Here is a 25,784-nt window from a genome sequence, read left to right as displayed (position 1 = left end):
GAATCAAATACTATTATAACCATTGGTTAATCAATAAACTTGATGAAGTGTGTATCAAAGTGTTCATGAAAAAATACATTTCTATTTTTTATCATTTATTACCTTGTAGATATTTTCTAAATGTGGATATTTTAAATGCACAGTAATAAAAGCTATCTACATGCAATTCTGGAAGAGATTCAAAATCACATTCATTTTTTTTCAACAAATGTTTACTAAGGGGCTAATGTGCCAGACACTTGTCTAGGTATTGGTGTAAACGAAAGTAGTACAGCTCCTGCTCATGGAGTTTACATTCCAGAGGGTATGGTAGGCAGAATCATGGCTCCCCAAGATTTCCATGTCCTAATCACCAGCGTTTGTGAATATGTTTCTTTACATGGCAAAAGAGATTTTGCTGATGTGACTAAATTAAGGATCTTGAGATTAGGAAATTATTTTGGATTACCCAGGTTCTTAGTCACCAGGGTCATTGTAAGGGGAAAAAGGGAGGCAGCAGAGTCAGGGAGAGAAGAGATGTGACAGCAGAAGCAGAGGTCAGAGTAATGTGATTGTTAGCTTTGAAGATGAGGGAAGAGGATCATGAGCCAACGGATGTGGGTGGTTCTAGAAAGTGGAAAAGGCAAGGAAACTGAATTTCCCATTGAGCCTCCAGTAGGAAGCCAGCCCTGCTATCCCTTTCGTTTTAGCCCAGTGAGATCCATTTTCAGACTCCTGACCTACAAAACTAAGATCACAAGCTGTGTTGTTTTAAACTGTTAAATTCATGGTAATTTGTTACAGCAGCAAAAGGAAATGAGTACAAGAGATGCTGGCAACATATTCTGTGCAGGTATGTGATGGGCCTCCCCAACTAGATCCTAAGAGCTTGAGGGCTCTGCTTTGTGTCTGATTTTCCCCTCCTAGCTCCCAGCAGGAAGCTGGGCCTATGTAGTGGGAGCTCAATATACTCCTGCTATAGATTCCAGTCTCTCTAGACTTGTCTTATTCTGAGGGTGGAGGAGACGTTTGGTAGGGATCTGGGGTGGGGGGATGAGGCTTGTGGAAATGAAAGGAAAAGGGAGCCATCAATGAGGGTCAGGTATTTGAGGTTAGAAGGTGCTGATGGCAGGGATTCTCAAACTTCAGTGTGAAGCATCTTCTGAGATGTGTATAAAGAAAGTCTGGGAAAGGAACCTGGCTGATAGGGCACAAGGTGGAAGGAATCATATTCACTGTGTACTTTCCTATTCCTTCATTTTTATATTTTTAACGAGAAATTTCCATCTAAAATTTTAAACGAGAATGTGCTTCCTATTCAGAGATTAAATTGTAAAAGCAGTCACCACAGATGGCTTGTATCAACATGTATTGTCGGCCCCGCCAACGCCCAAATATCCTGATATAGTAGGTCTGAGGATGAGCCTGGGACTTGCGTTTTAACAGGTATCCCCCTGACGATCAGAGGGCCCAAGGACCTCACGGTGCCAAACTGCAGACGCGCGGTCTGCGGCACTGGGAGCCAGCGGCCTCCGGCCAGGGAGGGCGCTGTGCCGGCGGCGCGGGGGGCGGGCCGGGGCGGAGCGCCGCGCGGCCAGCAGCTCCCGGCTTCGGCGCCAGCTCCCGCTTCGGACCCTGCACCTGTGACTCTCGGCGGCGCTCCTCCGGCCCGGCGTTCGCAGCCCATGGCTCCGTCTCGCATGCAGCTCGGCGTCCGCGCCGCCTACTCCGGCCTCAGCTCTGTGGCCGGCTTCTCCATCTTCCTCGTCTGGACAGTGGTCTACAGCCAGCCGGGAACTGCGGCTATGGGGGGGCTCGCAGGTACCCTGAGGCTCCCGGGGCGCTGGGGCGCGGCTGCGGACATGCGGGCGTGGGGAGGCGCTGTCAGCTGCTCGGGAGGCTCCTCGAGGGCGGCGCTTCCCCGGGGAGCGGGTGGGGTGTTTACCCAAAAACATCCATTGGCAGCGCAGGCCCCGCGCGGCCTGGGCATTCCTCGGGTGCCGCCGGGACCTGATGCCAGCCGAGCCCTGGCGCGATCCCGGGTGCCGACGTCCGGCTGGGGCTGTTTGCTCAAGTCGGCTGCGCAGCCGCCGCTGCCCGGGTTAGCTCGAGGCCCCTCTGCCCTCCTGCCAATAACAGCGTCCTCCCTGTGCGCCCGCTTCGCTTGCCACCTTCACACGCTATTACACATCTAGGTGTGAAGACCCCCAAACACACACACCTGTTCTGGGGGATGGGTGAGGGCAGAGAAGGCGTAAGTGGAAAGGTTGGCTGGGGATTCCTGGGGAAGCCCACCTGCCTCCTTCCAGTGTGGACTCCACCACATCAGAGTCCTTCGTGGAGACCTGGAGGGCCGCCTAGGGATCTGATGGAAACTGGACATTTTCTCTCCGCTATGTTGGTGTCTCTTTGCCACCACTGTGCTGTGGCTCCTCCACCAAGGTCTGCTAAATCCCACTGGCCGCCTTTTCTGTGCCTCAAGGAGGGAAGGGGAGGCGAGTACTAGAGTGAGAACGTGAGTGCCCTGGTGGAGGCCCTGTACTCACCAGCGCTCTGTACTAGCTGTGCACCCTTTGGGCATGCCATTAACCTCTCTGTGTTGTAGAATTGATGTGAAGATGGAACAATTATTTTTACTTGCTAACTTTTTTTTTAATGCTTTGTATGTGCCAGGCACTCACTGTGTTAAGCAATCTGCTTCCATCATCTCATTTAATCTTTACATTAGTTCTATGAAATAGGCATTATTATTGGGCCCATGTTACAGATAAGCCTTAAACTGAGGCTTAGAGTAAATAGTTTGCCCGGGGTTACACAGCTACATGAAATAATGTGCGTGGGAAAAGAATTTGGGGGAAAAAATACATCTAAGAATAATGATTTTACATATGATGATCTTATTCTATTTCTAAAATCCTCTGCCCAAAGAATCCTAAATGGACTAATGAAAAATAACTAGAGTTACTCATTGCTCCCAAGCTTACTGAGTACCATTCCTGGATAGAGAAGGAATGAGAGGTCGGGGTACTGCCTTATAACAGGGGCATACATAGCCACAGCCTAAGCAATGCCAAGCAGAGCACTGGGGGTCACCAAGGAAGGGCAGTGGGCACCCTAGCGGGGCTGCTCTCATGTATGTCTCCCTGGATGCCCCACCACCTGTGGGTTCCTGTCCTTACTGAGGGCAGCCAGGCCACCTTTGCTCAGTTATCTACAGACCCTTGACTCCTTCCCCAGCAATCTACCATTTCTCCTGGTCTCTTCTCCTTGCAGTTTTTTCCTGTTTCTTGTCAGCCCTGCTGCTTTCCCCTCAGGAAGGTGGTATCTTCAGGCCATGCCCTCTGGTTGTACTGATAAGACCTGAGATGAAGGGCTGGTAGGGCGTGAGGAGGGAGGGCCAGCCCTGGGATCAGAGCTGGGTGTATTAGAGTCTGGCCTGGTGGAGTGAGCCCTAGTTAGCTGTATGTGACCTTGGGCCCATCAGTGTCTCCTGGGCCTCAGCTCCCTCATCTGTAAGGAGTGGGAAGAAAGGCCACTGAGGGATATGATCTCTGAGACCCCCTCTTCAGGTCTGAAATATTGTAGTTTTGTGTCCTCTCTCGTTCATCGCACAGCTGCCTGTTGGAGAGACGTGGAATAGGCCCTCTGGCTTATACTCCAGGGAGTCCTGGGGTTTCCCTCTGACCCAACTCTGCCCTCTCCCTCCCCGCAAGCTTCCCTCTGAGGCAGGCCAGCTGTGGAGTTGCCTGCAGGGAGAGGCACTAGGACAGTCTGGCCTTTGACAACCAGGAGGTGGCCATGGACAAGCCAAAGCTGCCTGGTGGTGGTGGTGGTGGTGGTGGTGGTGGTGGTGGTGGTGGTGGTAGTGGTAGGCAGGGGAGGGCTTGTCAGGCCATGGCTGCACACGGGCCCTCTCCACCCTCAGTGGGTTCTGGGAGAGTCCATAGCCAGTCAGCCTTCTTCCTCTTTTGGGGGTGAAGCATCAGCGAATTTACTGACTCGTGAGCACCCCACTTCTGACTTGGCATTTTTCAGCCTAAAAACTGCCAAGTCACCCAAGGGTAGCCCCAGCGTGCTTCTTCTGCCTGTGTACCAAGCAAGGGCCAGTGGGGGTGCTGGTTTCTGGGACAGGGTCAGCTTGGAGCCCCTGGGTCCAGCGGGAAAAGCATTCATGGGTGGAGACCCACTCTCTCCCCTCCTGGTGTTATCTGGGAAGAAGAGGCTTGGAGGAAAGGCAATTGCAGAAGAAATAGTGCTGCCGTGGGACCCCTGGGGAAACACAGACTGCTGCTCTACGTCCAACAGACAAGGAAAGAGAAAAATAGGAAAGTTGCCCCAGGAATCTAAACAGCTGTGTTCTTCCCATGGGAGCTGTGAGCCAGAGGAGCCCTGGGACCCGGGCCCTGCTTTCCCCCAGGACAGGGGTACAAGAACATAGCAGGGCCCAGGCCCGTGTTCCACTTGTCTTCACTCCCCTTTGCGCTCCGCTGGGTTCCTCTTGTCTCCTCACCTTCAACCCAGACACTTGGGGATACCTTCATGACTAGCCGTGTGCCTTCCTTGCCCTTGGCCTGTCACCTGTGAGCCCCCAGTGGAGCAGGGGCCCTGCTCCTTGAGGGTGAGGTGAGGAGTGGTGTCTGCCATGGACATGCAGCCTGGTGGGCCTGGAGACCTGTCCATTCTGTCCTCAATTCTGCAGATCAGGCTTCTTGGAGCCCAGTGTCCTAAGGAAGGGGACATGGCTGAGGGATAATTGCCTCCTGCCTGAGGTGTGGAATGGGGATGAGTGGGGGCTCCTGCTCCTTCACTGACCACCTTGAGTGGAGTTGATGGGGTAGATCCTTCTTCCATGGAAAGTGGTAGGAACCAGGGTGGGTGAGAATGGGCCTGTTTCCAGACTTGGCTTGTGTTTATCTAGAGGTGAGGTCTGTGTGCAAGGGGCAGTGAGAGGTGGGGATGGTTGTGCCTGCTTGTTAACAAAGAACTGGGACCTAGAACACCCAAGATGGCCATCTTCCTTTTCCTCCTGCTCGGGTCCTTTTGGTACATGGGGATATCTGGAGGTCGGTGTTTTGGGGGCACTGCTGGAGCATGGCCAATGGACTAAGAGATGGTATTTCCACAGGCCCCTATTTCACCATTTCCTAACCCAGAAACTGCTGAGTCACAGAGGAATTGCTTGACCTCCTTATTTTTCTCCTGAGCTGGCTTCCAGAATCTTTGAGTGGTAAAGGATCTAGAGCTCATCTACTCCAGCCCCTTCGTGGCATATTGAGGAGACAGAGGGCAAGTCGGGCTATCCCAGAAGGTGCCCATCTGACTGTTTCTCAAATGTGTTCAGAGACAATTAGACCCCTTCCTAGGGCCTTTTAAGAAATCAAACAGCTCCCCAAATGAACACTTAGGATGCACATGAGAAGATTGGAAAGAACTCTGGGAAGGGCGCTGGCACACAATCCAAAACATGTACAATGTAAGTTGAAGCTGTGGGATTGCTATTTGGTCCACCTCTGGCCTCCTCCCATTTCCTGCCGAGGCCGGGATGGAGAAATGCTTGTACTGGCTCACCCTGATCTCAGGGGTGGAGGGACCTTTCCCGGTCTCCGACCCCTGAGGAAGATTGGGGGTGGACAGGGGCAGAACAGGGAGAGTGTGGGTGAACTGGGGGCAGGGGAAGCTGCGGGGGTAGGTGGGGCTGTGCCCTCACTAGGGTAGAACCCTGAAGTTGCCAAGTTCCTAGGATGGCGGGATGTTGGGGCTCACCCATTTTTAGATGTAAAACAACCAAGGCTCTGAGAGGTCACGAGTGGTGCAGCAGTGCCAGGCCTGAGGCTTCCTGGCTTGCAGTCTCATGGTTTCTGTCCCTTGTCAGGCCGCCTGAATTGTGACAGCTTCTGAGCTGGTAACCGGAGCATAGCTCTGTGATGTTGCTCCCCTCTGCCTTTTGTTTTCCCTAACTTTAAAAAAAAAAAAATGATGAAACATTTTGGGCATGTGAAAAATGATAGATGATTTAACAAACTCCCTTACACTTACCATACTAAGAAATGAAATATCATAGATTCAGTCAAAGCACTCTGCCACCCCCACCTCCCTATCAACTTTCCTTTCTGCACTTTCTTGCCACAGATAACCACTTTCCCCAGCCACGTGTCCCACACGTGCACAGGTCTCCTGGGTCCCCAGCCTGTGTAGCCCACACGGCCAAGCCTGCAGCTGGCTCTGCCTCTTTCCTCAATCCTCCCTTGCAGGAACCCTGTGGCCCTGCTCCAGACCCTTGCCAATGGAATTGATATTTGTTCTACTCTTTGGGCTGCAAGGCAGGCACAGCCTGGCACAGAGGGTACTTATTGTATTTGCTGAGTGGCAGCTGGCATTGTAGGGCAAGTGCCCAGCCAGGCCCAGAAGGCGGGCTCAGGAAAGGTTGCAAATTGGAGGGAGTGACATGGAATCTGATCACGGGCAAGAAGAAAGTCTAGAAACTTTGACGCGGTGGCCCTTGCAGGCCAGGTGGAGGAGCGTCAGGGTGGGAGGCCTGTTTCCCACGTGGGTGGCCCTCAGAGGAGGTAGTGGGAAGTCCCTGGAAAGCAGGCTGGACTGCAGCAGTCCTCAAACTTTTGTTTCAGGATCCTTTACACTCTCGAAAAGTCATGAAACCCCAAGGAAATTTTGTGGGTTATATCTGTCAATATGTACCATATTAGAAGTTAAAACTGAGCGTATTTTAAAATAATATTAAAAATAAGATTACATTAACATAAGTAACAATTTTTGTGTGTGTGAGAAAGAGTCATGTTTTTCAAAACAAAAAAATTAGGGAGAAGAATGACGGGGCTTTATATTTTTGCCAATCTCTTTTATGAAGGTGTTGCTAATAGAAGGCAGCGAGATTCTCTTACCTGCTTTTGCATTCAGGTCCTGGTGATATCAGGCCCTGCAGCCTCCGGAAAACTCCACTCATGAGGGAATGAGAATAAACAGGCCAACATTATCTTAATATTATTATGCAAGTAGGTCTGGCCAATCAGACCTCAAAGGCCCTGGGGATCCCTGGGTTCAGTGGCTGGAGGCTGGGTGAGGAGGAGAGGGGAACTGCAGCGTCAGTCCGGCTGACCCGTCTGTCCCGCAGGTGTGCTGGCTCTGTGGGTCCTGGTGACACACGTGATGTATATGCAAGATTACTGGAGGACCTGGCTCAAGGGGCTGCGTGGCTTCTTCTTCGTGGGCGTTCTCTTCTCAGCTGTCTCCATCGCCACCTTCTGCACCTTCCTCGTGCTAGCCATCACCAGACACCAGAGTGAGGGCCGGTGTGGGAGGGGAGGGCCGGTGTGGGAGGGGTGGATCGGGTTCAGGAGTAGACCTGGTATCCTGGACCTGGTTCCAGTTTACATCCAAGGGACTGGGCAGTTTACTTCCCATGCTTGGGTTTTCTCACTGTTAAAGGTGGGAGAATGAGTACCCACCCGTGGGGTTGGAAGGTTCAATGAAATGCAAGGGAGGTGTGGAGCACAGTGCACACTGCAAGTCCGCAACCAGTGTGGTTAATTGCCATACCATGTAGTGGGATCGGAGCGCCCCCTGGTGGCTGCAACCAGCAAGGAGCCAAAGGCCTTTGTCCCTGCCCCTAGGGAGTCTGATGCTAAAGTCCCTTGCAAGAGGTGTAGGGTAAAAGTCACAAGAGCGGAGTAGATAATACAAACCCGTGATTGGCCAGCTCTGACCTTCCCTCATCCCCACTGCCTCCTACCTGCAAACGCTGAAGTATCACACTCAATCTCTGTAGGATTGGCTCAGCCTCGGTCGGAGGTTGTGGGGAAGGGTGGCCCCAGGCTTGTGGCATATGGGCTGGGGAGGAGGGCAAAGCCTTCTAGAGTCACAATCGGGCTCCTCTCCCCTGCAGGCCTCACAGACCCCAACAGCTACTACCTGTCCTGCGTCTGGAGCTTCATTGCCTTCAAATGGGCCTTCCTGCTCAGCCTCTATGCCCACCGCTACCGGGCTGATTTTGCTGACATCAGCATCCTCAGCGACTTCTGACCCAGGGAGTGAGGTCTCTGCGCCTGGGGTCCTCAGGGCCTGGACTCAGCTTCTGAGACATCAGGTGGGCCTGCCCCACCCCCAGGGACCCCAGAACTGTGGCAGAAAATACACAGCAGGAGGACCTTGTCTCCTGGGAAGCTGTCCCCTCCCCTTTGGGGAGACCTAGGTGCTGTGGAAAGGGGTCCTGCCGTGTTGCTCCTCATTGGTCTGGCCGGAGAGCAGCTTTTTTAATGGATCTATTTTCTTAGCACTCAGTGAGGAATCTTTGTAAGCAGGGCCAGGGTAACAGTGAAGGGGCAGTGAGGTCTTGACCTGTGCCTGGGGCAGGGGGCAGGTGGTTTGGTACCTACCACCCCAGCAACGCTCCCTCAGGCCCAGGTGGGAACCTAGCGAGGTCAGGTCAAGTAAGGGGTCTCTAGTCGAGACCTCTCAACCCCAACCCCAGCACCCCATCCTCTTGTTCCTCCAAAGGGACTGGGGACTTGAGCAGAGTTCGGTGTCCCTTTTCCACCCACAGCTGGTCTCCCATGACTGTACAAGAGCCCGTTATCTTCTTCACCATTTGAAATCCTCCCTCTTACTTGTACCACACACCCCAGAGTAGGACTCAACAAATGAGGCCAGACTAAGGGTCTTGCGGGAAGGTACTCCTGGCCCCAGAAGGGCCTTTGGGTGGGGGCGGCATGGTGTAGGCTGGAAGGACCCCTCAGACCTTGCCCACACACCTCCAGCCCTGCATTTCCACTCCACCTCCTCACTCCTGCCCGTCACAGCCAGATCACCCAGAACAACCCCGGGCCATGAGATGCCCCACCCCCACCTCTCCTGCCCCTTCTCACTGCCCTTCACCTAAAGCTCGTCTTTTTTAATCTCCCTTCTGAAAGACAAGATCTGCTCTCCACACACACACTGGCCCAAGGGCTCACCTGACTCGGGAGGGAAGGGGCTACTGGTACAAGTATCTTTTTGTTAGGTTGCCATTTTGCACAGTCTACCCTTTGCCCACCTGTGTCCAGCCCCTCAGCTCTTCGCCTTATCTGTGTCACTGTCACTTTAGCAGAAATACAGCGGCCATTTGTATCAGAAAGCCTCTGGTTGTTTCTTGGGGAGTGACGGTGGGAGCAGTGGGTGAGAAGGCGGGTGGTGCTGGGTCTCCAGTTGTCTCATTAAGCCATTTCTTTAGCTCACACTGTGCCCTGGCGGGCAGGGGAGGGGGTTGGAATCTCAGGGGCTGAAGAACTTCTCCCTCCCGTCCCCTTGGCATGGGGGAACCCACTAGTTTGGCTCTCCTCCTCTGGCTTTCAGCACACCTGTGGCCAGGGCAAGGGTGCCCATGGACACAGCCTCAGCCACCCCAATGGCATTTAGTATCTGTCGCCCAAAAGGCCAGGACAAATGGGAAGGGGACAGACCAGCTTCCCTTCATTCGCTCAGGCTGTGAAGGCTTGGGCCTGGTCTGAGTTAACGAGCCTGTTACTCCTGCTGGCTGGAGAAGCCTGGCCCACTCAGAACCATAAAGACAGGCGTTGGCAGCCCTGGCACTGTCCTCCTGCTTGTACTGGGTGAGCTTGTCTGGGCCTGTTACCTCACCCATTCTGTTCTCTCTCCTACGCTCAGTATATGCTTAAGAAGTCATGGTGCATTAGAGCAGGAACCATAAATAGTGTCTATTTCTGGAGCCTTTCACTGATAAACAGAGGCTCCGGGAGGCGATCTGACTTACCTGAGCTCCCAGCTAGGACTGAAACTCAGGTAGGTCTTTACGACCCTTTGGGGATGCCTTAGTGAGCCAGGTCTGAGTGTCTATATATCCCTCCCCCCTCCCGCCTGCCACAATGGGCCCTCTGTCTATGGACTAAGCCCAAAGCTGCCGCCTCTTTATTACCCGAGGTGGAGCAGGTGGGGGTAGCTAGGGTGTGTTCAGAATGGATTCTTCCTACAGAGCAGCTGCCCAAGAAGGGCAAGGAGCTGAGGGGGACTGCCCCTTAGCCCCGCCCAGTCCCTTCTCCATATCTAACCAGACGCATATGCATACTGTGCTGTGCAGCCGTGTGTCCGCAGCACACCCCTCAGCCCCAGGCCCTTTCACAGGTACCTTTTAAAGCAAATAAAACATTTATTGTTCGGATTTTTTTCCATTTTTTTTCTTTTTTACAAAAACATGCATACATACACAGGGTATGGTGGTTTTAGGGAAGACACACATGCATGCACGTGTGTATGCACGTGCTTTCTCTCTCTCCCTCTCTCTCCCTCTGCCTCTCTCTCTCTTTCTCTTTCTCTCTCTCGCTCTCTCTCTCTCTTTCTCACACACACACACACACACTCAAATATTTTCCTTCTTGACCCCAGGCCTGGACCCCAGAAATCTTGACTTAGCCAGCAGCCCCCTTTCCCCCATGTCTTGCACCCACACTCCCACCCCCTTTCCCGTCAGTCAAGCTAGTCCTATGTGGGGCAGGAGTCAGAGCTGGGGTGGGAAAGGTCCCAGAAAGAGAAGGCTCCTGGAGGGGGGCAGTGACTGAGGGATCCCTGGGGGTCACCCTGTGCTTCTGAGGGGAGAGGATGGTTTGGCACCATGGGATCAGGAAGCACAGAACTCCGAGAGCACCTGTCTGCTCCTCCAGGGCACTGAGATGGGCAACGGAGGGTGGCCTCTGGCAGGAGCAGGGACCAGACGGGAGGCCTGCTGATGACTGCTCTTGAGAAAGCTGTGTTTCACTGCCCAGTGGGGGGAGGGGGTAGCTTCCAGAGTCATCTGAGGAAGCAGGCAAGAGGAGGGACTCCCTGCACTCAGGGTTATAGGACGCCTTGGCTCCTCTTACCCATCCCCGTTACCCCCACTCCTGCCCTCAGAGCATAGGAAGGGCCACCCTGGCTAAAGCCAAGTTCACATTTCTGTGTGGAGCCTGGGGCTGAGTGCAAAGTCCAGGGTCTACAGAGCCAAGAATAGTGGTTATGGGTGGGCCCAACCGGCCAGTACTCCTCCGTGCAGTCCTGAGGAATGGGGGCCCCGCAGGGGCCTGGACCCCACAGGGGCAGACTAAGGAGAGCCCTACTGGGGTCTGGCCGGCTACCCAGCCGGTCCCCTTAGGGTTCTCTTTGGTCCCTAGCCTCGACCCAGGGGCCTTCTCAGGCTCCTTGGGTTGACTGTCAAGGGGCTGTTCTCTGGCCCCAAGTACCTGCCCAGAGGATTTCTGAAGACCCTGGGAACAGGTACTGTTGCCAGAGGTGTGAAGAGAACCAGGTCCAAAGGGCAGCGTGGGCAGGCAGACCCCTTCCAGAGCCTTAGAGATTCATAGGTTCTTCCTCTTCCACCAGCTTCTCAGAGGGCCTGGGGGAGGACAAGCGTGGGGTTTCTTGTGGGGCCAGGGGCTGCATGAAGGGCCTCAGCCCAGCTTCCCTGGCACAGCTGGGATAGCTGTGCCAGGATCTGGGATCCTCAAGTTGGGAGGGCCCGAGGGGTGAACAGGCTGCTAGTCAGGGGTCTGGCATTACCTCTCCTCAGCCAGGATGCCCACGGAGAGGGATGCCAGTGCAGTCACTGCCTCCACTTCTTCTGTGTCAGCCCCTGGCATCCTGGGTACCCAGGACTCTGGAGAGGAGGCCAGGCGCTGCATGCAGCCCCAGTATTTACCTGAGACAAGAAGCCGAGTCAGAAAGCATTGAGGAAAACAAGCCCCTCCCCTGCCATGCCACACATCCTAGACTGATATTGAGATGGCACATCTTAGACCAAGGGTCCCAGAGTATCAGGTGTGTCCTTGCCTGTGTGGGGTCGGCTCTCTCACCTGCTTCTACCTTCAACACAATGCCTTCCCCTTCTTGGCCCCCGCAACCATGACAGAGTTTGCAGAGCAGATTCAGCATAGCTATGAGGTGGCCTAGTAGATGCCCAAGCCATTCCTCCCACCCCTTCAGCTGAAAGGCCACCTCTGACCCATTTTTCCACAGACGGGGTGTGCATCAGAGTGACCGCACAGATCCCAAGCCCTGGCCGCCTGGAGCACAGGTTGCCACTCACATCAGCCCCCAGCAATGCTCAGCCCAGCACACAGGACAGAAGCAGGTGGGAGGCGGAAGGACACAGCACCAGGAGAGCCGACCATCACCATGGCCGCTCTGTATGGCTATCGGCAAGCCAGTCACCTGCCCTGGGCGCCCGCTGCCCCCCACCCCCAGACCATGGACACGACCCCCGTGTACTGCTGTGAGAAGTCCAAGGAACACACCCGGCGTGCAGGCTCCGTACAAAGTACCAGCAGCGTCTTCACATTACATATGCTTCCTCACTGAGCCCCAGATGTGAGGAAATCTCTCTTATTCATTTCTGTATCCCTAGCATAGATCATGGGTCTTTACGTAAAATGCTCCATAGGTGCTGAGTTGATGTTGAACACTTTAAGTGCTTTCCAAATGTGGGATTATTCTAAGACACAGCCCCCAAAGCAAGCGGAGCTCGAGATCCCCTGCAGCCAGGACTGAGGGTCTATGTGGGAAGTAGCACTTTTGGCAAACGTGGCCTAAGTCTTGTTGGCCTGGCCTGGCCTAGGGCTGTTGCTGGAGATGGGAGGCCCGTCCTGCCTTGAGGAGGCCACTGTCTGGTAGTCCCTGCTGGGTCCATTTGGAGGGCTCCAAGGGTATCCACCCTGGGAGGGCTATGCCAGCATTCTGGCTAGGGTACCTTATAGGAAGCCTAGTCCGGCCCGGCCTGAGGGTCCCTGGCCTGGCTGGTGGCAGAAGCCCTGGGGACCTGGTCACTGGGAACAGAGACCCCTCAGGTTCTCCCACGTCTGGGGTCAGCGGGTGTCCTCTCTCCACACTCACTGTGCACCCGGATCACTGCTTCCAGAGAGCGGACGGCGTTGAGGTTGGGTTTCTGCTTCCAGCCTTCTTCTGAAAGGGGGTCGACCTACAGACGAAAAGAGTACATCACCCGCCAGTCTCTGATACCCCCAGCCCAGCTCTCTCCCACCCCAAGGACCCTGCTTTCTGGGCACAAACAGGCATGTGCTCCTGGCTCTGCCTAGGGCAGGAGGTGCTGGCTCTAGACCTGACCCGGGGAAGAGGCATCCACTCCATCCTCCTCATGCCAGGCCTGGCCACCCCCCCCCCCATCTGTGAGGCGCCCCATCTGCCTGCTGTTCGGGGCAGTCCTGGGAGAGCTGGGCTCCTTGCCCCAGAGAGGCACAGATGGGAGGCGGGCAGCTTACCTTGTTGCCCAGAAGAGCAGCCACACAGGCCTCAGAGGCGTCACAGATGGCTGTGAGGTCATGGCCACCCTCCAAGGCCAGCACCACTGCACCTCCCGCCAAACTCATCAGCTGCTGCGTCATGTACCCAAAACCTAGATGGTTGGGAGGGGAAGAATGGGTGGGGGTGGGGGTGGAGCAGTGGATCCTCTCTACCTATTATTTCCCTGCTTGCTTCTCCCCTTATATATAATGACGCAGATGCATAACTCTACTTTCCCAAGTGCCTTCATATGGAGTCCCATGTAAAACCTATTATTATGCCTCCCCCAAGGCTCAGAGAGGTTAAGGGACTTTCACAAGGGCCCACAGCTAGTAAGTGGCAAGGCTAGGACTTGAACCAGCAGCACCGACTCCAGCCAATGTCTTTGTCACTGTGCCACACCGTCTTCTTTGTGTCCTCCAGGCCTCGTGGCCCTCTGTTCTGAGAACACTATTCCTCCCCATCTTCCCTCAGGAGAAGCTGCCAGCGCAGCCTGGGAATGACACAACTGGGGTGAGGGCAGTCCTGTGGCTGAGCTTCCTGTCTATCGGACATAAGTCCCCAGGGTGTGACTTAGTGAATGGACTTGGTCATGGGACCGGGTCCTGGGCTGTGCCAGGCTGGGAAAGCCCAGGGAATTCTGAGGCCAGCTGCCATCTCCCAGTCCTCACACTCATGGTCCTGGGCTGGCCATTGCCACCTTGCCCTTGACCTGGGCAGTCGTCCCCTCCCAGCCTCTTCCTCATTCTCTGTGCCCCTCGCCCCCGGCGCTGGGCCCTCCTTACATCTGGCAGAAACATGGTAGCCACCCAGTGGGGCTGGGTGACCTTCGGCAGCATCAAACCCAGCTGACACCAGGACCAGGTCCGGAGAGAACTCTCGGGCGATGGGCATCACGACTATCCTGTGAGGGGGTAAGGAGAAGAGGGGCTCACCGTGCTGTGCAGTGCTGTGGGCACAGAGACCGAGGGCCTCTGCCTGGTGCCAGCCCTCTCCCACCAACTTTACTGTGGGGCCCCCTGCTCTTAGGACTCTGAAACACCCACTCTCCCAGCGGGATTAGCAAATCCCTCTGACTTCTGTGACCTTGGCTGGCCACCCATGTCCCTGGCAGAGCCTAAGGACTCAGCCACCCAGTGCTCTTAACTGGTATAAGGCAGGAAGGAGCCAAGGATGGTCACCAGCGGGAATGAAAGAAGGATGAGTGTGTGTATGTGTCTGTAGAGTACAGTGGACAGGGCCACAGGGAAGGGGCAGATCGCTGAGCCTCAGGGACTGGAAATACCCTGTAGTTAGTTGCTACCCTCTTTAGACTGAGTTGACACACCTTGCCACTCGCCACCTAAGAGTTGACCAGGATAACGCTGAAGTCCTGGACCACCCAGGTCCATTCTCCTCTTCGGCGCCTACCGCCCCTACGGCTGCCTCCCTCCATCCCTGACCCACCTCTGGGGTCCATTTTGGTGTCTTTCCAGGCCCCAGGCTCTGGGCACAGACACCAGGAACGCCAGTCCAGGGCTCCTACAGGTAGCTCTCATGGAGAATATCTCCAGAAACGTATTTGGAGACCTACTTCCAGGGTTCCTTTTCTCAAATGGAGTACAGGGACCACAGAGTAAAATATGTACGGGCTCCTGAATGGAGCCTAAAGCTGCTATTCTAGAGTGGCTTTTCTTAAGCACCTCCCCCAATATGGACACCATCTGCTTTCCTTCTTCCTCCACAACTTAAGTTTCTCATCTGCAAAAAGCCCACCTCCTCCAGGCAGGTTTCTTTGACTGAAGGTGGCAACTCTGCTCACTCTACCCTGTCCGTCTCTCAACATTCATTTCAACATTGGCTCATGATAATGTGTGACTTTATAAAGCATTCTTTGACTTTTTCATTCTGTTTCCTGTCTTCCTATCGGGAGTGGAGGCTACTAGAGGCCAGTGTAACAGTGCCTTTCCTTTTGTTTGTCTTGGTGTCGGGGCTGGTATATAATGTCTAATAATTGGATGAGGACAGACTGACAAGTCAACTGATCACCTCCAACCTGGTGCTGTTGGAGAGGGTGGGCTGCCGGGCACCTAGAGCTCTCACCTGAAGGCAGCCAGGTACTCAGGATCCCCCATTGGGGGATCTAGACCTCCGGCCCAGGCCACGTTGACATTGAAGCCCTCACCACTGCCAGCTCCCACCTGGAAAACAGGACGCAAGAGAGACATGAGGAGAGCAGAGTCCCAGGAGGGGAATCCCAGGATATTCGTGTTGCAAGATCAGCTTGTCCACCTTCTTCACTTCCAGATGGAGAAACAGGACTAGGGAGGTTAAACAATCTGCCCAGGATCACACAGCTAGTTGTGACAGAGGCAGAGCCCTGAGGGAGAGTCAATGGGGCTGGAAGGGGTAGATCCGACATGCGGTTACCTCATCCACAGCTCCACTGCCTGGGAAGAAGTTGCCGTCGTCATGGCGATGCAGGGAGATGTAGAGCACACTAGGGTCCTGGTAGAAGGTTTGCTGGGTGCCGTTGCCATGGTGAACATCCTGTGCGGGAGATGGGCAGTGGATTAGGGAAAGTCTGAAAGCAGGGAGATGGGAACTGGAACAGGTTAGGAGGGTTTTGAGGAACAAAACCCTAGCCCGGGGGTGAGGAAACCGGGGTTCCTAGAGCTAAACTGTTGAGTGGCTCCCAGTATCCACGGGCCCCCGAGGAACCTCAGTCTCTCCATGTATGCTACATGGGGGTGGCTATGAGACCAACGGGAGGAGGCATGCCACGGGCATACCCTAGTGAGAGTGTGTGCGGGTGGATCAGTGGCAGGAGAAGGAAGAGTCCAGGATGGCACGTCAGGAACCCTCGCTACTGTGTCTTGCCCAAGGTCATGGACTGATGCAGGTGACAGAGACCAAGCTCAGTTACAGGAAGCCCAGCACCGTCCATCCCAGGAAGAGCTATGGCCCTGCACTTGGTAACTCACAGGACTATGCATGGGTGCAGGGGTGGAAAGCTCCTCCCCTGTCCACAGCTTCTGCATCGGAATGTCTCATTCACAGATGTCAGTGCAGAGTGGGCTAGCTTAGCAGTTAAGATGTGTGTACGCTACAGCTAACCACCTGGCTTCAAATCCCAGTCTCAGGATGTACTAGGTGAGTGGCTGTGTGCAAGTTACTTAACCTCTCTGTGCTCACTTTCCTCAACTGTAAACCAGGGTATAGTCAAGATTAAATACATCATATGCAATTAGTGGTATGTTGATGTTTTCTGCTATTATTGTCACTACCTGTAGGGGAAATGCGGACATAAGATCTGCAGAAAGAAGCCAATAGAGGCCAAAGGCAGCCCTCAGATGGCTCCTCCTCTTGTGGGAGTTGGTTATGGCTGAAGGCCTTCCCATACACCATGTCTTCTGGGCCTCCCAAAAGCTCCTGTGATGTGGGGGTTACCTTCACCCGCATTTTACACAGAGGGAAACTGAGGCCCAGGAGGCCAATGCAGAACTAGAACATGACGCCACATCTTCTGACAACAGGCTCAGGGCTCTTTCCACAAGCCTCTTGGGTCTGAAGGGTCCAGGCACCGGGACCTACCCAGTCCACAATGAGGATCCTGCTGGCCTTGCCCTGTTGTTGCAGCTGCCGGCAGGCGATGGCCACTGAGTTGAAGAAGCAGAAGCCCCTGGGACGAGGAGAGAGAGGTCCTGCCAGCCCATTCCCTTCTGTGTCTCCACCTCTCCAGCCTCCTGTCCCCCCAGATCCGGGCCCGGCCTCGCTGCAAACGGCTCAGGGAAGAAGGGAATGTCTCCCATCTCACCCTCCCCAGGCCTCCCCCAGGCCTTACATGGCTGTGGAATGGTCCGCATGGTGTCCTGGGGGCCGAACCACAGCAAAACCATTCTGGAAACAGAAAGAATGCTTATCAACCAAACAGTCAGCCCTCTGACCCACATCTCCAAGAACCTGCCCGCAGCCCCAGGCTCCTACCCAGAGAAGGAGCCATGGGGCAACAGCTGACTGCGGCCAGGATGCGTCTGAAGTGCCCCAGGACTCAGGCCCCAGGCAGCATCCGCTGCTTTGAGGCTGGACGTGAACACAGAACCCCCACCCTGGTGTGTCCCGGCTGTGAGCACTTTGTAGTAACAACAGCTACTGTTTCTTGGGCCAAAAATAGGTGCCTGGCCCTGTGTAAGCCCTTTATAAACACTGGATTTCATCCTCACAACATCTCTCTGAGGCAAATGTTAACTAATCCTCAAAATAACTCCATAAGATAAACATTATTATTATCTCTAGTTTACAGATGAGGAGAAATCTGAAGCTTAGGCAGGTTAAGCAACTGGTGCAAAGCTGCCCGGCTGTAAATAGTGGAGCCAGGATTTTAAACCCAGGGCTGTGCCCTTACCTGCAAAACCCCACTAAGGGGCTATGACACTGAGGACACTGTGACAGTCTTGAGCTGAGCTCCTAAACCTCAGGACAAGCCCCTGAGGTGCCCAGCCCAGAGCACCAACCCGGACTATTAAACTGCAGAGAACCAATCTGCCAGGGCTCGGATGTCCAGAGACATGGCAACTTGCCTACAGCACACAGCGGGTCTGTGTGAAGTCACCTGGATGATCAGGACCCTGCGTCTCTCAGAGGTCCAAGAGACCAGAGGTCCAAGGTCACAGTGGCTTGCCTCCCCACCAAGTAACATGAGCCTAGGGTTCAAATGTCAGTTGGTCCCCAGAGCTCTCGATTTCCCTTCCAAAACCCTGTGGTGCTACCCTAGAGGAATGAGATGTCTGGGGTTCTGGATCTGGCCTTCCCTGCTGTCCCATCCTGCTGCCTCCTTCGTGGCTTACCCGCCTTCAACCCATGATCTCCTACCTTGAGCTCACGGGAAGCCACTTTGAAGGCCAGGTCGGTGACACTGCCTGCGGCCCAGCGGGCTGCATTGGAGGAGTGCAGCTCATTCCAGATGGTGTCAGTATCCACCTGTGGGGGCCAGAGTCAGGGCCCGCATCGTCCAAGGCTTCCCACAGGAGCCAGGGCCCGTGGGTGGTGCCCACCCCATGGCCAGAACCCCAGGGGCAGGGAGCTGGGCAGACAGTGCTGCCTCCCCAGTGCCCCACCGCCCAAAGGCAAGGCCTCCTGTATCCCCCAGTCCCAGCATGATGTCTCCTTCCCAGCTTCAGTCCATATCACCAGCCCATATCTGCCAGCACTCTGCCAGCAGCATCGCGCCTGCCTCCCCGGTCAGAGTAGGGGGCATGGCGTTACCTGGGCGGGACTTGGGGTTTGGGCCGGGCGGGGTTTTAAGCCCCAGCTGGCTCTGCTCAGGCCCTGCGGGATGGTCGGAGCTCGAGGGGCCGTCTGCACCACTGTCTTCCACTCAGGGCCCCTAGCCCAGGCTGGGAGGCCCCCCAAACCCAGTCCCTGGGCCTCAAGGCTAGGGAGGGGCCGGGGGGCATGATGGGGAGATGGGAAGGGCGAGGCGGACCAAGAGAGGCGAGGAAGGCAGAGAGAGTCTCAAGAGGCTGGAGAAAGAAAGAGAGAGAGACAGACAAAGAGGGAGAGGAGGGAGGAGAAAACAGAAGCAACAACAGTTGGAAAAATCAGAAAGTGGCAAGAAATGGGAAGTTGTGAATAGGGCGCTGACTGGCTCCCAAACAGCCCCCCCCAGCTACCGTTCCCATTTCCCTCCAGAACTAGGCCTCCATCCTAGTTCCCTCCACACACCTGGCTGGGAAACCACTGTAGGGACCTTTTAAGGTAAGGAGAGCACTTATCGCCATAAGGTAGGAAGCCCCCCAAGCAGGGTGAGGAGGGAGGGAGGAAAGCTGGAGAGTGGGTGGGAGGTGCCTGGGTCACCAACGACACTGGAGGCACCCCCACAGCCCCAGGCCAGGCAGCCCCGACTCTGCCTGGAAGCCCTCTCCAGGGAGGCCAAGCAGCCTGGAGGATGGCATGGAATGGCCAGTCCCAACCGCTGGGGTCTTATGCAGGGACACGACCTTGGCCCTGTTCTTTGAGCCTCACTCAACATTTACCAAACACCTTCTAAGTGCAAGGCACAGGACTCCACACTCAGCAGACATTGGTGGGCCAAGGACACACCTGTCCACAAGGAGCTTCTAGCCGGCAGAGGGGCATTATGGGAAAGCCCCTGGCCACTTACCCCAACCCCACCACAGGACAGCATCACAAACATCCGCTGTGCCAGGAGCCCTGTGGAGAGAGGCCCAGTGTGTGAGCTGAATCCTCTCAGCCTCTGGCCTGGCCAGGGGCAGGGAGGCCCTGAAAAGAAGGCCAGGTGGGTGCCCAAGGCAAGGTGGGGGTAGGCAACAAAGGGACTAGGGGAGGCGTGGGGAGTCCAGGATGCTAGAGGGACAGGCTAGGCAGAGGTGGGATGAGAGAGATGGGCTGGGTGGGCTGGGTGAGCCAGGAGACATACGGGGGCCCCAGACGCCACTGGGCCCCTACCTGCCAGCTTCCCATTGTCCAGTTTGAGGCGGCTGAGTGGGTTGGTGCCGTAGAGGAGCACATGCCGCTCAGAGTGCACTGACTGCAGCTCCTCCAGGGAGGCCTTCCGGCCCCGGAGACACTGAGGAAGGGCCCACAGAGCGCCTGAGACCCTGCTCCCCCGCGTCCCTGCCATTGCCCCCATCCTGCCTGCCCCTCGTCTCATGCTGCCCCCTTATCGCCAGGGCATCGACCCTCTTCCCTTCCATCACTCTTTCCTCCTCAGTGCTGCAGCCCCCGCCCCACCTGCTCACCTCACACTGGCTCCGGAGGCCCCGCTCCTGCAGCCGGGACCAGATGCTCTGGATACGGCCCGCGTGCTCGGGGTGCCTGCTGTTGTCTCCGCAGGAGCACTGGTGCTTCAGCATGACCGAGTCATAGACCAGCCCTGCCGGGAGCAGGGTCAGGGCCACGGCCCCAGGAAGTTCCCAAGGCCTGCCACCCCCGCCTCCCATCCACATAGAGCCAGGCTTGGCACACACCCCCATCCTGAACCTTGGCCCTTCACACACAGACTCACACCCCCAGCCACGGACCCAGGGATCCTCACTACCTCACATACACACCCACACAGCCCAGCCCACACAACTGCCATGCAGCCACTGCCCTCCCAACACACTGACCCTCACGTGGCCCAATCCATCCACCATGGACTCAGAGCCTAACACAGGGAGGCCTAATGTCAGGATCCTACACTGAATGTCATGACCCAAATAGCCGACTAAGGGTGAGCGAGAGGAGAAAGAATTCCTCAGAAACCCCAAACCGGGAGCTGGGAGCCCCCAGTGGCACTGGGTCATGTGACAGGATAGGTGCAGTTTGAGAAAGTGACTGTCTCAGCCTGACCAGCAGGCTGCCTAGAGGAAGGCCCTGTACACTGCCGGTGAGAGGGTCACTTTCAGCAAGTCTCAGGACATCGGGGAGCTTCAAAATGCTCACACCATTTGATCTAGGGACGCCACTCCTCAAGAGTGACCCTGGGGAAACAAGTCTAGGGATGAGAGAAGATTTATGTACAAGGAAATTCACATGAGGAAAAATGAGTAACCATCTAACTGCCCAACCAGTAACAAACCTCTAAATAAAAATAAAATACTGTGATGAAATACTATAAAAATTTCATTCCTAAAGGTTAATTATATTACAAAGTATTCATATGGTAACTGAATAAAGCAGGGTACAATGTATATATGGTACTCGTCTTGGTACTTACATATGGTACACAGGGTGTTTGTATGTGTATATATGGCTGAAACAAAGATGGACAGACTAGAGCTGCATTGAAGAGTGGTTGCCTCTGGGTAGTAGGATACTGACTGGTGATTTTTGTTCTATTTTTATGCTTTTCTGCAGTTTCCAAAATTTCTAAAATGCTTTTTGAGCTCTTTTTACAAGCAGAGCAACAACAATGAATATCATTTTTTGAAAGGCCGGAACTCGTTGTCAGGAGATCCTGACGATTCTCAGCCCGGCCTGACTGCCAGCTTGCTATTTGACCACAAGCTTATCACCTTAGATTTCCTGAGCCTGAGTCTCCTCGTGTATAAAATGAGGACCTCCACCTATCCCCTTGCTCCATGGACGCTGTGTGGATCTAACAAGGCCAAGAAAGTGGTCTCAGAAAATGGTCTCTATGGCCTCAATAAATGTCCTTCCTGAGCGATTCCATGACGTGGGCATGGACTCGTGCCCAAGCCTCTGTGTGCCCCATCCCTTCCTCCTGCCCCATTCTAATCCAAGTCTTACCTGTGGTGAAGGGCAGGGTCCTGGCGGGGCTCTCTGAGCTGGGCAGGACACGGGCCTGGCTGGCAGGCTCCGGGGTTGGCAGTGAGGCAGGTGCAGCTGGGGACGATTGAGTCCTGGACAGCGGTCGGTGACCACCTTGGGCCAGGGGAAGCAGCATAGAGTCCCCAGTGCCTACCCGGGGGAGCCGTCCGGTCAGTCGCTGCTGCTCCCAAAGGAACACCTGAGGGACACAGGGGGCCTCAGGCTCCAGGTTCTCAGGCTCCTGCTTCATGTGCTTCTGCCCAAGGTCTTGGAAACCTCCCTACAGGCCCCTTTCTGGAGAGATTCCAGGACGCCTCCAGTACTGCCTCCCAGCCAGGCTCTGGCCTTTGACTCTGAGCTCCTTACCCCCACCTGCTCCCCAAAAGTCTGCACCCACCCCAGACTGACCACCCCTTTCCCCTGGAGCTCCCTGGGGTCTCGGGACTCCAAAGCCAGAATCCAGGTGAGGGGCCTCAGGCCCAGCTCTGACCAGGACCTTGTCTCCCAGGACTGTGCAATTGCCCAAGGACATGGGGACATACAGGAGTCACTGCGCGTGTGTGGACTGTTACCACGTGTTACGGGCTGAATTGTGTCCCCCTCCCACTTCATATTTATGAAGGAAATCCTAACCCCTCGTACCTCGGAATGTGACCCCGGAATGTGGTCTTTACAGAGGTAATCAAGTTAACATAAGGTTATTAGCGTGAGCCTTAATCCAATATGACTCTTGTCTTTATAAAGAGGGGAAATTTGGACACAGACGTGGACAGAAGGAAGACAATGTGAAGACACATGGAGAAGACAGCCATCTACAAGCCGACGAGAAAGACGTGGAACAGTTCCTTCCCGCACAGCCATCAGAAGGAATCAACCCTGACAACACCTTGATTTCGCTTTTAGCCTCCAGAACTGCGAGGCAATACATTTCTGTTGTTTAAGCCACCCAGTATATAGTGCTCGTTACAGCAGTCCTAGCAAACTAACACTCCATGGCGTGACTCACACGGTGAGAGCGCTCTGGTTGAAGTGTTTGAGGCTGGCTCCATCCCACTTCCTGCCCTCGCCACCTTCCTGGAACAGTACCACTGGTCACAGGGAGAAGTACCAGGGTAGGCGTGTATAAGGCTCCGTGAAAGGCCAGCCCCACTGCGGGACAAGGGACATGGCTTCCTTGAGCCAGGCAGGCTGCTGGAGTGCGCGTGTAAGTGTGCCCGCATGCATGTACGCACGCAAGTGTGCGTGTGTGTGTTTCTGTCTTTCTGTCTGCACCCCAGTGTGGATCTGGCAGGGCAACCATAGGTCCCAAAGCCATTGCCCTACACTAATATCCTATCGTGTTTCCTCCAAAATAAGACCTACCCCGGAAATAAGCCCCAGTTAAGATCGTCAGCCAGACGGACGCATGACAATGACATGACTGTATTTGAATAAATGTAGATTGTTGTACATGAAAAAATAAGACATCCCCTGAAAATACGCCTTAATGCATCTTTCGGAGCAAAAATTAATCTAAGACCCAGTCTTATTTTCAGGGAAACACGGTGTCTCCCTCCCTTCCATCGATGCCAGGCGCCAGCATCTCCTAACTACACCTTCTGAGGGGCTCTTACTTGGGCACTGCCTTACCTGCTGGTGCTGCTGGAGAGGAATAGGGCCTCTGGTCTCATGCTGCCCGTGGCTCGACTCCCTGTGTTCCAGGCTGTCATCCCTCAGTGGCCCCACTCCCCCACCATCTGTTTCCAGGTCCTCAGCTGAGGGTATCTGCCGCAGTCGGGGCTTCTCACTTGGCTTGGCTGGCCTCTGGGGAGAGGAGATGCGCGCTGAGAAGCCATGCTGGAGTACAGGGTGTGGGATGGATGCAGTGGGCTAGGTGCCAATCATCTGGCTAGGATTCCAGGGGCCATGTACCTCGTGGCCCCCAGGAGCCACATCCTCTCTGGCCCTCCAGGTCCCTGCCCTTCCAAAGCCTCCCTTCTTTTTTCAGCCCCCAGAGGCCCAGTTACACAACCCCTTACCACCTCCCCTACCCAGTTCCCCTCACCTTGATCAGCTGGACGTGAGGTTTGAGCCGTTCCAAGCGGGGCTGCAGGGGGCCCAGCGGTGGCGGGGCGGTGGCGCTTGGGGGTAGGGGTTCTGAGCGGGTCCGGCTCAGCGGCCGGTGGAGGCCTGACCCGGAGAACCGCTCGGTGGTCAGTAAGGATTGGGCAAAGTGGAAGGGCAGGGGCCCAAACCCGGGCACTGGAAAGAATGGGGTTGGGGGGGCGTAAGGAGGGAGCCATGGGGAGTAATGGAAGGAAGCAAGGACATGGGGTGGGGGGCAGGGACTCAGCAGGGAGACGCATAGGAGGATGGCGGGCAGCAGAGGGCGCAGGAAGGATGGGACTCGTCCCAAGCTTGGCCCTTGTCCCAAGCTTGGCCCTCAGCAGGTTGCATGGATCCAGCCCCTCCCCCAGAAAAGCAGCAGGACTCACCAGTCAGCAGGGGGGCATGAGAGACTGAGGGATCCAGGAGGAGAATGGGCTGCAGGCGAGAGGGCAAGGGGCTCCCAGTTTCTGGCTCCAGGCCATGGGGCAGGAAGAGGGGAGCATGGGAGCTCCCCAGGACTGGCCCCCGAGGGCCCATTGTCGAATGGGTCCTACGGTCACCATCAGCCTGGGGGAGAGGTGGGGAAGAGTCACAGGGGGGCAGGTTCTGGCAGAAAGAACAGTGAAGGCGGTGGGGCGAGGCAGTAGGAGAAGGGAGTGAAAGAAGCTGGGGAGCTTGGTGTGGGGGAGGGCGCCTCAGCCACTCACCCTGGCAGGGGCGGGCAGCCCCAGTGTGATTGCCGGCAGCAAGGACACTGTCGGCAAGGCGAACGGGGCCAGAGAGGCTTCCTGCCGCCGCAGCCGCTGGCCCAAGAGCGCCTGCCATGGGGAGCAGGGCAGGGGTCACTGGTCCCAGACCTCCACCCCCACGCCCCAGGCATGCCTTCCCCAGAACACCCAGGAGCCTTGGGCGGGGCTGCCCAGACCCTGCGGCCCCAGCCTGGTCAGGACCACTTGCTGAGAGGAGGGCTGAGCCTCATAACTGCCCCCCAGAGAGTCCAGCCAGCAAGGCCTTACCTCCGAGCCCAGGACGGGGTTGGGGCCCTGCTCACTGTCGTTGGGGGAGCTGCACCCTGAGGCAGGTGTGCTGCTACTACTGGGGGAGGAGTCTGAGGGTTGGGGAGAGAGAGAGGGAGGCATAGTCAGAGACCAGGAGGTAGCTAGGAGGGAGGCCTCTGCTTCCCACTTTCCTCCCAGATAGCTAGGAAGAAAGCAGACCACCACTAGTCTCCAGGACCTTTAGATTCTTTCTTTTTAAGGCAGCCCTTCTTCTGGGCAGACGTCAGCTTAGCCAACAGAGCAGGGGCTGGCTTTCAGCCCCAACTCGCCCCCCTGGCGAGTGTGTAGAACACACCCAGTACAACCACCCGCGTAGACCTGAGGAGGGGACCCCTGTCTTGGCGGGACCTGACTCAAAGGGACAAGATCAGCCCCCCACACATGCTGCCAGTGCTCACCTCCGAGGGTGTCTGCCGCCCGCCGCCGGAGACTGGGTGGGGCGCTCTCCTTTCTGAGCAGTGGATTTTTCCTCCGCTCCAGAGACTTCTTGGGCTTGTAGCGCAGCTTCAGGTTGGGCTCGGAGACTGCAGGAGCAGCAGTGATACTCAGCCCCACACCCACTGCCCGGGAGCCCTCCCCCCAGCCATCCCACGCCCAAGGTCCTCCCCACTAATTCCCATTGGGTCCCCACCTGCCTGTCCCTCTCACCTGTCTTACGCAGAGGGAAGTGTTCTGGGGGGTCACTGGGCAGACTGGGAACGGGAGGCAGAAAGCTGCTGAGCATAGAGCGGGCAGCTCCTTCCGTCTCCAAGGGCTCAAGAGTTCTGTGGAGTGAGTGCCAAGGCTGCTTCAGAGGGTCAGGGATGCCCAGAGGCCTGGCAGCCACCTCATTGCACAGGCGGCTCCTTCCTGAGCACCGGCATGGGACCTGCCAGGGGAGGTGGCAGCCAGCAGGGTGGGCAGTGTGCGGCTGGCAGGAACAGGGGCCATCTCCAGGTGGCAGCATCGGGCCACCCAGTCTACTAGCAGCCCACATGCAGACCTCTGATGGAGGCAGAGGAACCAGGTCCCAGGCACATTAAGGACGCTGTCTCAAGTGGGAGGAACCTGCTCTAGGAATCAGGGCATTTTTGTGCTTAGGGAGACATAAAAAGAGAAGGGACTTTTGTGGATGAAGAATGCCAGTGGGAA

At 55.7% G+C, this 25,784-nt stretch overlaps 2 protein-coding genes across 8 annotated transcripts in view; one reads left to right on the top strand and one right to left on the bottom strand.

Annotated features, from left to right (window-relative positions):
- Positions 1-1,491: 1,491 nt before the first annotated feature.
- Positions 1,492-12,404, top strand: SLC48A1 (solute carrier family 48 member 1). 2 transcript variants are annotated; one of them, XR_012493999.1, is made up of 4 exons: positions 1,492-1,800; positions 7,109-7,276; positions 7,880-8,080; positions 11,974-12,404. XR_012493999.1 is itself a non-coding variant. In XM_019748372.2 (3 exons), exons 1-3 carry the CDS (start codon positions 1,665-1,667, stop codon positions 8,014-8,016), a joined length of 441 nt encoding a protein of 146 aa, XP_019603931.1. In that variant the 5' UTR covers positions 1,494-1,664; the 3' UTR covers positions 8,017-9,106. The 2 variants fall into 2 exon arrangements, 1 of the variants encoding a protein (XP_019603931.1); XM_019748372.2 differs by lacking the exon at positions 11,974-12,404 and having other exon boundaries at positions 1,494-1,800; positions 7,880-9,106.
- Positions 10,116-25,784, bottom strand: part of HDAC7 (histone deacetylase 7) — a 35,438-nt gene continuing 19,769 nt past the window's right edge. For 4 of the 6 annotated variants that reach the window (XM_074325781.1, XM_074325784.1, XM_074325783.1 and 1 more), the window contains 21 exons: positions 25,302-25,417; positions 25,052-25,177; positions 24,612-24,703; positions 24,303-24,413; positions 23,982-24,162; positions 23,552-23,748; positions 23,137-23,310; positions 21,487-21,706; positions 19,995-20,128; positions 19,702-19,822; positions 19,397-19,446; positions 18,106-18,213; positions 17,078-17,133; positions 16,828-16,915; positions 15,664-15,783; positions 15,337-15,434; positions 14,040-14,158; positions 13,233-13,366; positions 12,847-12,931; positions 11,518-11,656; positions 10,116-11,353 (listed from right to left, as the gene is read on the bottom strand). In XM_074325781.1, coding sequence (XP_074181882.1) covers positions 11,308-11,353; positions 11,518-11,656; positions 12,847-12,931; positions 13,233-13,366; positions 14,040-14,158; positions 15,337-15,434; positions 15,664-15,783; positions 16,828-16,915; positions 17,078-17,133; positions 18,106-18,213; positions 19,397-19,446; positions 19,702-19,822; positions 19,995-20,128; positions 21,487-21,706; positions 23,137-23,310; positions 23,552-23,748; positions 23,982-24,162; positions 24,303-24,413; positions 24,612-24,703; positions 25,052-25,177; positions 25,302-25,417 — 2,515 coding nt within the window. In that variant the 3' untranslated portion in view covers positions 10,116-11,307. The remainder of the gene's footprint in view (positions 11,354-11,517; positions 11,657-12,846; positions 12,932-13,232; positions 13,367-14,039; positions 14,159-15,336; positions 15,435-15,663; positions 15,784-16,827; positions 16,916-17,077; positions 17,134-18,105; positions 18,214-19,396; positions 19,447-19,701; positions 19,823-19,994; positions 20,129-21,486; positions 21,707-23,136; positions 23,311-23,551; positions 23,749-23,981; positions 24,163-24,302; positions 24,414-24,611; positions 24,704-25,051; positions 25,178-25,301; positions 25,418-25,784) is intronic. The other 2 variants (XM_074325782.1, XM_074325786.1) reach the window with 1 other exon arrangement.

The sequence above is a fragment of the Rhinolophus sinicus genome, linkage group LG02 (genome assembly GCF_036562045.2).
Source record: "Rhinolophus sinicus isolate RSC01 linkage group LG02, ASM3656204v1, whole genome shotgun sequence".
Lineage (NCBI taxonomy): Eukaryota > Metazoa > Chordata > Mammalia > Chiroptera > Rhinolophidae > Rhinolophus > Rhinolophus sinicus.
Note: the sequence above shows the minus strand (reverse complement) of the source record. Positions and strands in the feature narration are given on the sequence as shown.